The 16428-nt window shown below is 37.4% G+C and overlaps 1 protein-coding gene across 1 annotated transcript; it reads left to right on the plus strand.

The window, feature by feature from the left end:
* Window positions 1-6376: 6376 nt before the first annotated feature.
* Window positions 6377-8675, plus strand: LOC109156511 (SUMO-activating enzyme subunit 1A-like). Its single transcript, XM_019304364.1, has 5 exons — window positions 6377-6411; window positions 6556-6787; window positions 6917-6967; window positions 7104-7170; window positions 8526-8675. Exons 1-5 carry the CDS (start codon window positions 6377-6379, stop codon window positions 8570-8572), a joined length of 432 nt encoding a protein of 143 aa, XP_019159909.1. The 3' UTR covers window positions 8573-8675.
* Window positions 8676-16428: the final 7753 nt, after the last annotated feature.

The raw sequence follows: 16428 nt of genomic DNA on the forward strand, positions 1-16428 counted from the left end.
TCTGTAGCAGTAAAGAAGGCTACAAAGTTTCCCACATTATCATCTGACTGATCATTTGAAGTTTCCTCCTCATCATCGCTTAAAGTAGCTACAGACAAAGCCTTTTTCCTCTTGAGATACGTTGCACATTCAGCTTGTATGTGTCCATATCCTTCACATTCCCTACAATGCACTGACCGGTTGAGGGATTTACCTGTGTCTGTGGAACTGTTTCTGTTTTGTCTTGTTCGACCAGTTTGAGATTGATTGTTCTGTGAGAAAGGTGTTGTTTCAGCCTTTTGATATGAGGAGTTGTTGCCTTTGTATTGTGTCCTGGTAGACTGACCTTGACCCTTTCTGTTGAAACCTTTTAAGATTTTCTTGAAATTCTTGGTTAGAAGAGCCAAGGTTTCATCATCTATGTCGTCTGTGTCAGATTCTCGATCAGCCTCAGCCACAAAGGCCACTGACTTTTCTTTTCTGTTGCTTCCAAGATCATCATCAGCAAGAACTTCTAGTTCATATGTGTGTAAGCTTCCCATAAGTTCTCCGACGGTCTTCTTTTCTCAACCTGTGTGTTCCTGAATAGCAGTTACTTTCATTCGAAAGCGTTTAGGTAAAGATCGAAGGATCTTTTTGACCACTCTCTCATCAGTGAATGGTTCACCAAGAATAGAGGCTCGGTTCATAAGATTCTGAACCCTACTGTGGAAGGTCGAATAGTTTCTTCTTCATTCATTCTGAGGGCTTCGAATTCTGATAGAACCATTTGTAGCTTTGACTGCTTGACATCACTAGTTCCTTCAAATCTGGTTTCAAGAATTTCCCATACCCGTTTAGCCTCTTTTACTCCGATGACAAGAGTAAAAACAGATTCATGCAAAGATCCTACAATCGAATTCAACGCTTTGTTGTTTAGATCTGAGGCATTCATTTCATCGTCTGTCCAAGTCTCCATGGGCTTATCTTCAGTGACTCCTTCTACATTCTGAATAGTTGGACGACTCCACCCAGTTATGACAGTACGATAAACCCTGGTACCTTGTGCTTGAAGATATATCTCCATGCGAGCCTTCCAGAAAGAGTAGTTGTGACCATCTAGTTCTGGTGGTTTCATACTTGAATCCATCCTGAATACAAACAACTAGCCAACGAACACACAAAAAGACTTCCAAAAGACAGAGAGAAATGCAAAACTAAAAACAACCCGTCGGATCAAGTCACTATGTAGACTTAAAAGCTCTGATACCACATGTAATTTTGCATTTTCTCTTTTTAGATAGATTAACAGGATTAATCAACTGTCAGAGATTACTGATTGATTCGGTTACGAAGTCAGTCAGTAATAATAAATTATGGAGAAGATGTAAGAGAAAGATAACAGCACAAACCCAACGACACAGAATATTTACCCAGTTCGATACAGTGTGTATCTACGTCTGGGGGACGATCACATAGGCGTCCAATCCACTAAATCATAATCCAATGTACAAAGGTAGATATACAATAATCTTACCCAAGTGCCCCACACAAGGTACATACCCAGTCTACACAGCTTTAGTGGATTGTTGAAGATGGAGAGCCATGCATACAGAAGTCCAATGAAATCCCTTCACTTGGAGAGCCCACTCTGATGCAATCCACTTCAATGACACTCTTTACAGTTGTTCCCACAACAGTGTGATCACAGTGTCCTTTCGTTTAAGCAGCAGTGATTCTTCTCAAGTTCATCATCTTAATCACCATGAACATATTATATTGAGAAGATGCATGACAATCAAAGATCTAGTCTCATATAGCAGATAGGGAGTGTTTCTTCTTACATTCGGCGTAACCCTAATTCTCTTCGAATAAGAGTACTTATAGATTCTTCAATAAACACTCTCCATAGATCACTTTGATTGTAGAAGGTAGGACTATAAAAGAGGAATGTAATCTCAGAAGATTAGGTCCATACCTTTCTTGAAAATATACGCTGATCTTCTTTCCAAACTTTTCTGATAAAACCGCGTACAGTCTTTTAGAAATCAGCTTCCTAAATCAGATCTTCAGTGTCAGTCCTTCTGTTGTTGCTTCTGATTGATCAGTCATCTGTAGAGCTGGACGGACAAACTCTAAACCTATCTTAGTATGCCATAATAATATTGTCAATTATAATATGGGGTTTTTGAACATTTAAAAACACTAACAATTTGAACTGGTGATCCAGTGGCTGGTGTAGAGGTCTGTCCTCCTTGACTGGTGTTGCCGACGCCGGTGACGGCGGCGAGGTAAGAGCCAAGTCGCGGCTCTAATACCATGACGAAATGTTTACATGTAGCGCGAGAGAGAGAGAGAGAGAGAGAGAGAGAGAGAGAGAGAGAGAGAGAGAGAGATTTTGAAGATGAACTGAACAGGAAAAGGAAAAGGAAAAGTGATTTATTCAAGTAAAGAAGATGGTTTTATACATACAAAGGGGAACGACGGTTATAACTAACCAAAAACGGAAAAGACCTGACTGCCCCTCTTTATTTATTTATTTCTATCGTCTTCTTCATTCATGCATAATTGCATATATCATCTTCCAATACGTTTGGTTGGCAAACCAACTACAGTGGTCGGGTGCTGATGTTGGCAAAGGTTAATTTCGATGTCACTTCAATAGTCATCACTCCAGTAGTCTGGACATGACATGATTGACTGAAGTGGCAAGTCAAAAGATGTTATGTCAGCATTTTGCCATCATGATGTTCCTTATGTCATTAGTATAAATATGACCCTTTTTTTCTTTTCTTTTCTTAATGTCTTATCAATTCAATTTTTTTTTTTTTTTATGCTTGTCCTGACTGAAATAAAAATTTCTCAAATTCCCATTGTAGTTTATATTAGGTTGATAAATTCCATTCATTGTACTAATCAAGATCGACTACATACATCCCATTCAATCCACATCTAGATCTAGTACAACTACATAGAGTATAGGAATACCCGTACCCCGAGGCCATTTAAGTTTATAAAAAGTGAATCATCTTTCTCTTCTTTTTTTTTTTTTTTTGAAAACAAGTGAATCGTTTTTTTTTTTAAATCAAGGATATACTTAAAAGTGGAACAAATTAGGATTGATCACTAATAATAATCAAGAGACCAAATCTGGAATAAACTCTAAAATGTGATGTAACAACAATATTTAAATATAACATTTTCTTATTTGAGAAATAGTTTAATACTTGACTCTTGTACTTGAATGGTCATGAATTTGATTCTTGCCAACACTCTTTCTCTCGAACTCGTGCACAAGATCTTTCTAGTGCAATTTACATCTCCTATGTGATTTGCAAGTTATTACAATTAAGGGAGTCAAATTTATTAAATGCATGCTTTCGAGTAGTGGTTGCGAGGTTCACTCGTATAGAGAGAGATCGAAATAATGCATGATGTCAGAAAATTATCACAAAAACTCTTTATTTTTTTCTTTATTTACACGTACAATTTTATTGTTATTAGCTAGGTACGTTTGCTCTAACTTAACAATTATTGCTCTAGCTAGGGTCATAATTTTCATTTATGCACTGGCTGTGTTGATGTATGTGATGATTTGATTAAGGAACAACCCAACATTAGTAGTGTTAGGGGAAGGATTAAGGTGGTTGTGCTAATTAAAACCCATAAATATCCCATGTTTCATGCATGCTAATGGGTTGTGGTTCACTGACCCACAGGACTCCCATCTCCCACCTCCAAGGTTATATGTAAGATTTGACATGACCTATGTATTTGGAATGTGTTGGGTAGTTGGGATCTTTAATACGATTTTATTACATAATACAAATTTGTGGATCAAAGCAACTTAGCTACCTTAGTCGTTTCTGCATTCACTTAATTTCATTAGGCAAATTATTCTGTGGACCATGGTCCACACAATGTTATGTGAACCATAATAAAAAGTATATTTTTAATATAGTAAATGCATATTATTTTTGTATTGAATGTACATTATACAATATAATGTACACTCAGAACAAAAATAATGTACATCCCCTGAATATAATGTACATTATTTTTGTACTGAATATACATATTTTTGTATTGAATATACATTATTTTACAGTAGATAAAATATGGTTCATACAACTTGTGTGGACCATGGTCCATACAATACTGATTGATTTCATTAATGTCCACAGTAAATGATTTTATTATTTCCTAAAAAGTCGGCATTAAGTCTTTTATACAGCTTATTTGGTTCGCTGAAAATTATTTGAAGAAAAATAGAATTGAAATTTCATAGAAAATAAATTTCAAGAAAATAGATTTCATTGTTTCGTTGGTGCATGGAAAAGAAATTAATGGAAATATGAATTCCATTGTTTAGTTGGATTTGGAATGGTAAGGAATAATGATGAATATAATGACAAATATAACCCTACACAACAATAATAATATAATAATATAATAAGAGTAATTAATAAAGTAGGGTGATGGCAAAATTGTCATACTAATTTTCCATGGAAAATATAAGCAACGTTAACGCGGAGGTTGGCAACCTTTTAGGAAACAAGGACAAATACAGGTGTATGATTGTAAGAGAATCTGTGCCGTGTTATATAACACTGCCTTAAAAGCATTATTTGCCCAGTGGCGGTGCAGTCGAGATAAATCGATACGCTTTTAACAGGCAACACAGAATAACCACGCTAAGCTCACACCGCTTAAACATAGCCGAACCTAACTATTGCTCAGACTTAGGGAAGCAGACAAAGGAGAGGAAGAAGGTTTTTTGGTGTGTCTTCATTGAAATGTAATGGGGTTTATATACTAGACTAGTTGGCTCCAACTAACCTCTAGATATTAGCCACAACTAAACTAATTATTATGAAACCACAAATATTAAAATAGAGGATAACCACAATCATGAGAAAAAAAGGTGGGAGTTTATTAACAACCTCCCTAACAATTCATGACCAAGAATTATTGTGGACAATCCTTTCTTTATAGAATGATTTCCCAACAATCCCCTAGACATTCTTAAAGAAGGATATAAAGAAATAATGTCTGAGCAATACAAACGAGTTGATCTTAATGTCGGTGTTTGAGAACTTGAACTGACACGTAGTGACACTGAGTAATTTTCTTCCCGTGAGTGATATGAATCTTGAACTCACTGGTTAGATAAAATGCACACACCAACTCTAAAATGCAGGTTCTACGAAGTCAAACTCTTTGACTCCTTATGAATACTCTTAGTATTCAAGTCTGTTATGTCTATCTCAATATAGACCTTCACCCTGTCAAAGTCTATCTCAACATAGACTTTTAATTCTGACAAGTCTTATTACATTATAGACTTTTATGTTTGTCAAGTCTATCTCATTATAGACTTTCGACTCTGTCAAGTCTATCTCAATATTGACCACCTTTAAAGTCTATAGAGTGGTTAAAGACATAAATATGGTGTAAGTCTTTTCATGATTTCGTTTGACACTACTACAGAAAACACTTATAACGTCGTCAATTTAACGTCGGTTTTTTAAAAAACCGACGTTAAAAATTTAAAATAATTTTTTTTTTAAAATACATACAACATCGGGTTTTTGAGACAACCGACGTTGTATGTATTTAAAATAAAAAAAATAAAAATAAATATACTATAGGACGTCGGCTAATTAACTAGCCGACGTCGGTTAATTAACTAGCCGACGTCGTATAGTATACAATTTTTATTTTTTTATTTTTATTAAGGTTATGACGTCGGCCTTATAGAATACCGACGCCATAACCTTTATTTTAAAAAATAAATAAATAAATTATTAAGTATATGACGTCGGCTCCTTTATAGCCGACTTAGTATTTTTAATTTAGCCCTAGATATAAGTCTATTCGAACAAAATAATTTCTCTTCTTCTTCAGCGCACCACACCGCCAACGTTGCCACTGCTCCAGCCCCTCCTTCTCGTCACCACCGTCGTCGCCCACTTCAAGGTCGTCGTCGCCAGCTGCCGCAACAGCTAGTCGTCGCCCCTTTTGACTTCGTCGTCGCCAGCCGCCCTCAGCTGTCGCGTCGCGTCGCCGCAGAAGCTTCAACGGACGTCGCCTCGCCGCACCTGGTCGCCGGACGTCGCATCGCCGGACGCTACGGTACGTAATATATATTTTTATTTTATATTTCGAATTTTTCTTATATATTTTTTGAAATTTATAATTTTTTTTCGAATTTGTTGTTATATTTTGAAACTTTTTAAATTATTATTGTATATATTTCGAAATTTTATATTTGTGAATGTTATTCTGTTTATATTTTGAATTTTATGTGTTATTGTGAATGTTATGAATTAATGTGCTTTTGATTTTCCTTCGTGAGCTTGCTTTAATTTACCGGTGTTTGCAATTGGCAAGGAGATTGATATGAATTTTTGTGCGGATGGATTTTTCTCGTGATATTAATCAGCCTGGAGTGTAGGTTTTTGGTGCCATGTGAGGAAAATGGAGAAAGTTGAATAATTATAATTGATAAAGTTAAAATATAGATGAGGAAGTTGAATAATTATAATTTACCTCTGATGCTGATTTCTTTGATAAGTTTGACGCTGTTGTTATCAGCCACTGCTCTCTTTCAACTAAGGTATTCTTTATACATTTACATTTACCCATTGAATATGAAATTCTGTCACTTTTTAAAAATGATTTTCATATTCTTTCTGCAATTCCTCCACAGAAATCTGTAAATGCAAAGTGTCGAAAGTTGTCAAAGCGCATTGCTTTTAACGCCGTGGATGTTAGAGATTCTTGTGGTGAGATTTTCATTGATTTGCAGAGCTACACCTATTCTAAGGTTAGAAATGAGCTTATCTCTTTTTATTATATCCCCTTTGACCTAGTTGCTAACTTTAATTTTTAATTATTGGTATTTCTAGATAACACCTAAACCTCTTTATAAGCTGTCAATTTTCTCCTTTGACAGAAAAAGTCTGAAGAAATGAGTGATTGCCAACTGAACTATCCAAGTTTTGAGGTATCACTTTCTGAAGGTTTAATTAACACTCTTTTCTTTAACCTTTGCTTTTATATTGTACCACTAGGTGGAAGTATGATTCTTCAGAGTTGTTGGTTTTCTATTCATATGGCAATTGCTTGTTTATTTTTCACAGGAAGCTATTGCAGTCCCATGGAGAGGTTTACCTAAGAGAATGTCAAAGCTATTCTTTGCTATGAGAGGTAAAATACTTTTCTTGAGTGGTAATGCAAATTACTCTTGTTATTTCATTTGACAAGTCATTCTAGTGTAAACAAGGAACGATCCAATGAAGAGGTCTACAATGACTGGATGAATATTATTGCTGAAAAAAAAGGATATCTAAAAACTCTTGAAGCAAACCTGGCCTCTTATGTTTGCTTCTCTACTCTTTGAAATGTCTTCTGTTTGTTTCTTAAAGATCCCAAAGAATGAGAGACCCTATTTAACATATTTTGGAAGCATTTAAAATAAATTTTAACTTGTGTAGAATTTACTAAATTGCACCCTGCAACTCCACCCCTACTAAATAACTTGCTATTTAAAATAGAATGTATTCTTTGAGTAAGTTACTGCAGAACTGTTCCACAAGCCATTGTGTCTTCTAGGTATTGAAAATTACTGCAACCTCATTTAGAATGATGAATAGAACTATAACAACTTGATGACTAATGGATTGCTTCTTAATGAACTAGTCAACAATTACTAGCAAATTGCCCTAATCACTTTGGTGACTGCTCAGTAAACATTGTAATCTGTATAATTGTATTCTTTTCAGATGTGTCAACTGTCAAACATTTTAATGACAGCACACCTTAAGAAGGTTGCACTTAATTACCTAAAACGGTGGACAGTACTCACCTACTCGGCCGTTAAGTCATAAGTTCAAGCCTTGTGTACTAGTCCAAGCTCTTTAGTTTCAAGCCACCTCATTCACCATAGGCTTGGGAGAGTTGCTGGTGCATGTTATGAGTGAAGTTTCTTTAGTGCATATTGTCAGTCTTTTATGTGTGTTTAGTTGTATACAGTTATGCAGTATTGTATGTTTAGTGTCCTTTAGCCGAGTGTATTTGAGCTATTCTCCTATGAGTTCCTTTTAGATTAGTGAGTGCCATGTGGACTCAATGTATTAGAATGTGGAAACTATATAGTATTGCTTTTTCTATGTGGAATAAGTAAATGCCATATTGCCATGGAATTGTAAGGGAACTGAGCCACATTAACTTATACTCCGTATTTGTGTTCAAATTTTAGTCTTGTGTTAAGCAAGGAAGGTACTAGGGTGTTTGAAATGTATATCTATAATCATAAAATATAATTGCAATCCATAATCATAGGCTTTGCAAAACAAGGCTGGAATGTATACCAATCCACAAGGCTTTGAAATGTTAGTCTATAAGCTATTTTCAAAGTTCTTTCTTCATAGTGAAGCCTATACCAACTTAATTGTATTTTATCTTGTAAAAGATTCTGTCTTCTTATGTGGAGCTCTTATATGGCGAAATTCAATACTAGTTTATTTATTACTTAATTTTTTTTTTTTTTTTCAATTTTGTAGCATTTAGAGAGACAAGGATGTTTGCCCTACACTCAACAAGAGATTGATGAAGTTAAAGATGTAGTGTAAGTATTTTATTGATGAATGGTTTAGAGCAATTCTTGAAGTTTAGTTGATGTTGATAATTTAAGTTTGAAATTATTATTATTATCAATTGTAGTGTAGAATTAACACTCAACAAGAGATTGATGAAGTTAGAGATGTATGGTGTAATATTTTTGATGAATTGTAAAAGCAATTCTTGAAGTTTAGTTGATGTTGATAATTTAAGTTTGAAATTATTATTATTATTATATTATTATTATCAATTGTAGAATTATCATAAATTTAACTTGTTTAGTTGATGGTATGAGTTGCTTTTGAATTAATTATAAGATTTATTAGTTTTGATTCATTGTGAGATTTTGAATATCAAATTGCTTGACAGGTTAAGAAATATGTTGTAAATTGTAAAAGGTGTATAGGATTAATTGGGTGGAAAATCGTAAAAAAAAAAAAATTAAAAAATAAACGACGTCGGTTATTTATAAATAACTGACGTTTATTTTTTTTATTTTTAAAGTTAACATAAGACGTCGGTTTTTTTAACAAAACCGTCGTCTTATGCGAATTTATTTTGTTTTTTAAATATACGACGTCGATTTTGTTTAAAAACTGACGTCGTTTCTTAATTAAAAATAATTTTGAAATAGTTACGACGTCGGTTATTTCTTAATAACCGACGTCGTATGTTAATATTAAAAATTTAAAAATTATACGACGTCGGTTTTTTCAACCGACGTCGTATCTCATTATTTACGAGTTTGCTACCTAGACGTCGGTCGAAAACCGACGTTAAATGAGGTAAAAAAATTAACATTAAAGTCCTTTTTTGTAGTAGTGTGACCGCAAAAGTGTTATCTGTTATGACTTCTTTACCTCACTGGTCTTAACCCCATCTCCTTTGATATTTCAAGGATGGTTTTTTCAGTTTAGACCTTTTGTGAGAGGATCTCTCAGACCTCACAAACTCCATTGTGATTAATCTTTAGCCATCATCTGCCATTTAGATTGATGTCTGACCCTTATGTGTCTTCTCTTTCTATCATAGACACTATTCTTTGCAACGCAAACGACATTTTGTGAATCACAATGTATATGTTGTGAAGGTGTTGGACACCCCACAACTGCATGTTGATGAACATATTTCTTAACAACTCTACTTCTTGGGATACTCCATTATCTTTCATAAAAGGCGGTTAACACCCTTTTCACTCAAGTCAGTGATTTCGTTAGGTCCATCTCAAAATAGACTACCCAAATTGGGTATAAATCATTAAGAGCAATTTATGCTCAAGTGTTAAGCGGTGAATTAATTAGGTCCGTCTCAATAGGACCACCCGTTTCATAAGGCTATGAATTCATTAAGAGCTGTAGTTCAACTTCACAAGTACACTCATTATAGAAATGACCAACTAGTGCATTACTTTGTGACTCTTCCCATGGCTTCGTTTGACCTCAAAAGTGGGGATCTACCATGAATTCATAACCTCTTGGGTTATAAGTAATTCCATCAATAACTCAACGACTAATTATCATAATTAGCCTTCAAGTAAGTTGATCCTCTTGATCAAACTTACATACACTTTGACGAGTACTTTGTTTACTCGTAAATAATCCCTTGAGATTTTCATGCTTAACATGAAACATTCTCTTTTATCGTTATTCTCAGTACCACAGAGAAACTTTTGGTGAAAGTATAAGGAGCTAATTACCCTCACAGTGCGGCAATTACAAATACTTTTCTCAACTAAGATTTAGATCATATGTACAAATGTTTATTTCTCGTAAGCCAAAGAGATAATGTTGCTTCCATGCTACTTCATGTTGACCAACATAATCACAAATTTCACATAATATTCTTAAGAGAAATTAATCTCATATGCAAAGAATATATACAAGTTGGCATTTATTAGAGAATAATCTGTCTGCATAAACTCCAACAAGGTGAATTCCACGTGTATAACTTTAACATTCAAAGTTATTCCAACTTCACAATTTTTTTCCCAACTTGAGGAAATTCAAAACTCATATTTAGCATTGGTATAATGCAAATCGGTACAAATTTTAAACTTATTCTCAAGAAAATACATAGTGCCTTTTTGTAACACCCCCGACTTTTACCACAATTTTAAAACTTAAATGCAAAAGCAAACATCTAATCATCAAGACATAATGCAACGGAAGCTATATAAAATCAGGGTATGTTATGCCACACCTATCTCAGACATAGGTGCACAGGCGGGAAAAACTAATCAATTTAAACAAGTCATAAAGTATCTAGGCACACAGACCGCTAAACAGGCTCACAGGCCATCAAAACAAAACGTCTAGACAAGGTAGCTAAGCTATCTATCGATCCACGTCTAGCGCTCTCAAACCTCTACTCAAAACCTGTAGAACAAGGAAAACATAACATGGGGATAACACCCGGTCAGCGAATATTACTGGTAACCCATCAATACGCGTTACATAGCATATATAGATAAGTATGTATCAAAACCATTTTGAAACGGAATACAGTATATATCAGTTCAAAACTCAAGAGAGAAGTCAACTTCAAAGACTCATCAAACACTCTCAAAAGAAAGAGGAATTACCATCCTCACAACACGACAAGACATCAAACATGAAAGATAAACAACTCAGGATGCATTCTACTGATCACAAAGTAGAATACATCAAGACATGCTCATAAGCAAAGAGTTCACATTCACACATTGGCAACTACATGCCACAGTGACAACTACATGTCACAAGTATCATAGTTCCAACCTTATGCCCTGTTCCAACCTTATGGCTACCCCCGACCTTATTTCGGTTCCAACCTTTACTTCCTAGTGCCACCCTGTACTTCTGAGTCCAACCTTTTGCCTCCGAGGGCCGTCGCCCCCCGCCGACACTCCTATTCACCACCGATCTCTCAGTACACGAGGGTACCATTAAATATCACATCACAAAATCGCCAATCTCGTGAGCAAAGCTCAAGTAACAAACCACCAATCTCAATCATAGTCACACAAGGTCATCATCATTACCAAGAAGATCAAGGCTCAACAATAACCTTAATCAAGTATCAATCAAAAGGGGTACAACGAATTACATACGTTCACATCATAGGAATCAACCAAGAGATCACAATAAAGACATGAGACCATACTCAACAACAAAGGATTCCAATCCAACACCAAATAATTGTCAACACAAGTTGGCAATCTCAATACGAAGGAACAAACCACACATACTAGCATTTCAACATCAAACTAGCATGTTTATCAAACGGGCAAACCAAAAGTAGTTCCAAAGAACATTCAAGACTCACAATTAGCCCAACGAATCACAAGGTTGGACCCTTAGCAGTTAGCACGATTCAAGACACCAAATCCTACATGGATTCCTAACATACCGTTCTAGACATACAAAACATCAAGAAGACTCACAAATAGCCCAATAAAACAACATCGGGAGGTCAAAACATCAATACCGAGTCAAAAGAATCACGGGGAACAAATCCCCGCCATCATCCAACAACGTTCCACGCGGGTGGGGCCATGGGTGGACCTCCACCCGCAGGTACATAACCCACGAGCCACCGGTTCCCCACGAGTGGGGCGGCGGGTAGGCCTCTGCCCGCCGTTCCGCCCGCGGGTACACTCCTGTACACCAACAATTCCCTTCGGGGATTTTCAACAACAAGTCCAAGCCACCCAAAATCTCACACAAAACAACAATATGACTTGAACCCAAGAAATAGCCAAGCAATGGCATTCAAGAACCCTAAGAACAAGCTCTAAACATGCATCACCACAAGACAATGCATCAAATCTCACAAATCAACAAAAGAATCACAAGTAGAAGCCAAGAAATCATCATATAAGTAAGAAAATAGGTTTTGTAAAGCATGGGTTACCTTTGTAGCCTAATAACTTCCTCTTTTCACCCTTAGAAAGTCTTTCCTAAAGCTCCTCTTCCACACCAACTTCATACACAAACCAAAAGACAGCAAAGATTCTATCTTTAGAAAAAGACACCTAAAAGGAGGTTAAAAACACCAAAAGACCAATGATCTTACCCTCCCCTATGCTCAAGATGAAGAAAGTAGGAATCTTGGAAGCCAAACTTGCAAGACTTGGATGCTCAAATCCTAGCTTGGAGAAGAAGCTACACCTTTTTAGAGGGAGGCTAGAGATTTTTGTGTTTAGATTGTAGGGTGAATGAAATGAAAGAGTGTTGCTAGGTTAGCTTGAACCACAAACCTTAGGTAGAAAGACATCCCTACCCTTACTATTGTTGGAAAGACAAGTAAACAAGGGCATAACTCAAGAAGCACAAGGTACAACCCCTTGACTTAAGTGACTAGTCAAAATCTAGTCCCTCGACTATTGAATTTCAGGATTTTTATGAATAAATTAACAAAGAGACTAGGATTAATTCTCTAATTAATCCTTGATTAGAGTTTGGATTTACGGGGTGTCACATCCTCTCCCCCTAACAAGAAGCTTCGTCCCCGAAGCTTGGGCACGACAAGTTCAAACAAACGGATAACAACGAATCACAATGTGACAAAAAAAGGAATAAGAATACCATCAAACAAGACTTCAAGGATCCAAAAGGTGTAAAATTTTCAAGAATCAAGAAAACGCAAGGTTTCATAAGGTCACAAAAGAAATTTTCTCAAGCAACACAAACACTAACACCACAACTATACTACTCCCAGCCCCACAACTACTCAACAAGGAAGGTAGCACAAAGTACCTGAGGTGAACAACTTCGGGTAACACTCTCTCATAGCCGACTCCAACTCCCAGGTTGCTTCTTCTACACCATGATGCGACCACCACACCTTTACCATCTTCACCGACTTCCTGCGAGTCTCCCTGGTTTTGAAATCCAAGATCCGAAGCGATCTTTCTTTGTATGACATGGTACCATCAAGCGGTACAACTTCCGGTGGAATCACATGCGATGGATCGTGCACATATTTCTTCAACTGGGACACATGGAAAACATTATGTACCCTCTCCAACTCCATTGGCAGAGCCAGACGATAGGCCAGGTTCCCAATCCTCTCGAGAATCTCATAGGGACCAATAAACCGGGGACTTAGCTTGCCCTTCTTTCCGAACCATATTACTCCCCAGGTGGGAGAAACCTTCAACCAAACCTTGTCCCCAACTGTGAACTCTACTTGCTTCCTTCCTAAATCCGCATAGGACTTTTGCCGATCCTGTGCCATTTTCATTCTCCCTTGGATATACTTGATTTTCTCCACAGTATCATGCAAATATTGCGATCCCAACATCACCGGGTTGACCAAATTCTCCCAACATAACGGACTTCGGCATTTCTGACCATAGAGCGCTTCGTAAGGTGCCATTTTTATGCTTGCATGGTAGCTGTTATTGTAGGAGAACTCAATCAGGTCCAAGTGCTCCTCCCATGAGCCTTGGAAGTCCAACATGCACGCTCTTAGCATATCTTCGATCGTCTGGATGATTCTCTCGGTTTGTCAATCTGTGGCTGGGTGAAAGGCAGTGCTCAGGTTCAACTTCGTTCCCAAAGCAGCTTGCAAAAACTTCCAGAATTGAGATAGGAACCTAGGATCTCGGTCGGAGACAATATCCCGGGGTACTCCGTGGTACTTCACCACCTGGCTCACGTACGCTCGAGCCAACTGTGTCATTGTCCACATTTCCTTCATGGCGATGAGCCGAGCTGTCTTAGTTAAGCGATCCACAATCACCCAAATCTTGTCCTTGCCTGTATGGGTCACGGGTAAGCCACCAACAAAATCCATAGAAATGGAGTCCCACTTTCCTTGGGGTACTTCTAACTGTTGCACCAAACCCTTGGACCTATATCGTTCAGCTTTGACCTTTTGGCAATTCAAACACCGACTCACGAATTCAGCTATCTCTTTCTTCATGTTGGGCCACCAATAGAGCTTCTTCACGTCCTTGTATAGTTTGTCACCCCCAGGGTGTACCGAATAAGGTGTGATGTGACCTTCTTCTAGGATTTGTCGTTTCAGACGATCACACGACACGGGTACACACCAAACATCCTTTGTATCTCAAACCCCCATCTTTGGATAGATCAAAAGATCCCTTCTTCCCCCGACCAGTTCACTCTTCAATCTTGCTAGACCGGCATCCTTCATTTGCTCGTCCTTTAAGTACGATCCTCAAATTGAACAAACAGACCTCATCTTCTACCTCGCCTTGTTCCACCACCTCCAAGTTCAACTTCTGCATTTCCTTACACAACTCATCGGCATCCACCCAGATAGAGCTGATGGAATGCTTGGATTTCCTGCTCAGTGCGTCGGCTACTATGTTTGCCTTTCCCTCGTGATACTGAATATACAAATCATAGTCCTTGATGAGTTCAAGCCAACGTCTTTGACGCATGTTAAGGTCCTTTTGCGTGAAAATGTACTTAAGGCTCTTGTGGTCCATGAAGATTTTACAACGCACTCCGTATAAGTAATGCCTCCAACATCTCTACTACTTCTCAATGCATCAAAGAATGATATACCACATGCTTATGGTTTTTGAAAGTATTCTTGGGCTCACGTTGGCCCCTTATGCATTTTTGAAATATGACACATGCAAAATGTCAAAATGCTCTATAACATGCTTCTAAACCATGTATAAAATAACATGAAACACTTATGAATATAATGTCATGCTCGGTTTACAACATAGCAAATTCTATACATTCTATCAACAAAATATGATTCATTTCTCATTGATCAAATATCACAATCTAGTCATTCATTCATAATAAATCATATTCTCAAATGATCATGCTTCTTTACTCAATAAAAACATCATCAGATCACATAGTCAAATAATTCTTCATACACAGTAAACTAGCAAATATATACTCTCTGTAGCAATTCTTCAATAAAACCTTCATAACATACCCGTTTTTAATCCAAATTCAACGAAATCAAAGCCAAAACGTGCGTCAAGACGGTCCCGAAGAGCCGAGCCACAAGGGCCCGTAACACTCGGCCTGAAACGACACGTAGCTGAGCCACAAGGGCCCGGCCACTGCACAGGTTCTTCTCAGAATCAAAGTCAGTGACCTGGGGCAGGACTCCTCATGGTCCGCCCCATGTACCCCGCTACTCCACCGGGACTAGGCGGCGGCCCTCCTCTAGGGCCGTGCCCTAGTCCCGTGCAACCACGGCTCTAGCCGGCGGCCCTCCTGATGAGCCGCGGCTAGGGCCGTTAGTCTGATCTGGTGCACACTGTGTGTGCACCAGAAAGCTTTCTCATCTGCAAAACAAGTCCAAAACATTCTCAACAACTCATAAACAATTACTAGATCACTTCTAAGCATAAACACAACAAAATCTCATAGTTTCTACTCATTTCTACTCAATAATAAGGCTTCACAGAGCCAAATTTAAAAAGGAATCCATGGGGTTATACCTCTTGTTGCATCTTCTTCTTGTTCTCCTTCCTTGTGTGAACCTCAGCCTCCATTCTACTAAACACCAAACCAATCACCATCTAGACACCATGTGTTTTGCTTTGGTTTCTTGCTGAGCTGCTAGGTAGGGAAGATCAGGAAATTAAGGATGGAAGATGTGAGTTTTATAGGGTCCAAAACCCTAGAAGATCTTTTTATGATTGGTTGATGAGAGGAACAATCTTATTGGCTCTCAATTAAAGAATTAGACAAAGGTGGAGGCTAGTGGTTCACCATACTCCATGGCCCAAAGGCTAGAAATGCTAACTTTGAATACTTTGGGGTTGAAAATGAATTTTCTCAAAAAGTTATTTAGATGAACCCTTGTCTAAAGTCTTTTTGAATTCTCCCGGTCTCACTCAGATAAATTTCTCGATTGAAA

The sequence above is a fragment of the Ipomoea nil genome, unplaced genomic scaffold (assembly GCF_001879475.1).
Source record: "Ipomoea nil cultivar Tokyo-kokei standard unplaced genomic scaffold, Asagao_1.1 scaffold2735, whole genome shotgun sequence".
NCBI lineage: Eukaryota > Viridiplantae > Streptophyta > Magnoliopsida > Solanales > Convolvulaceae > Ipomoea > Ipomoea nil.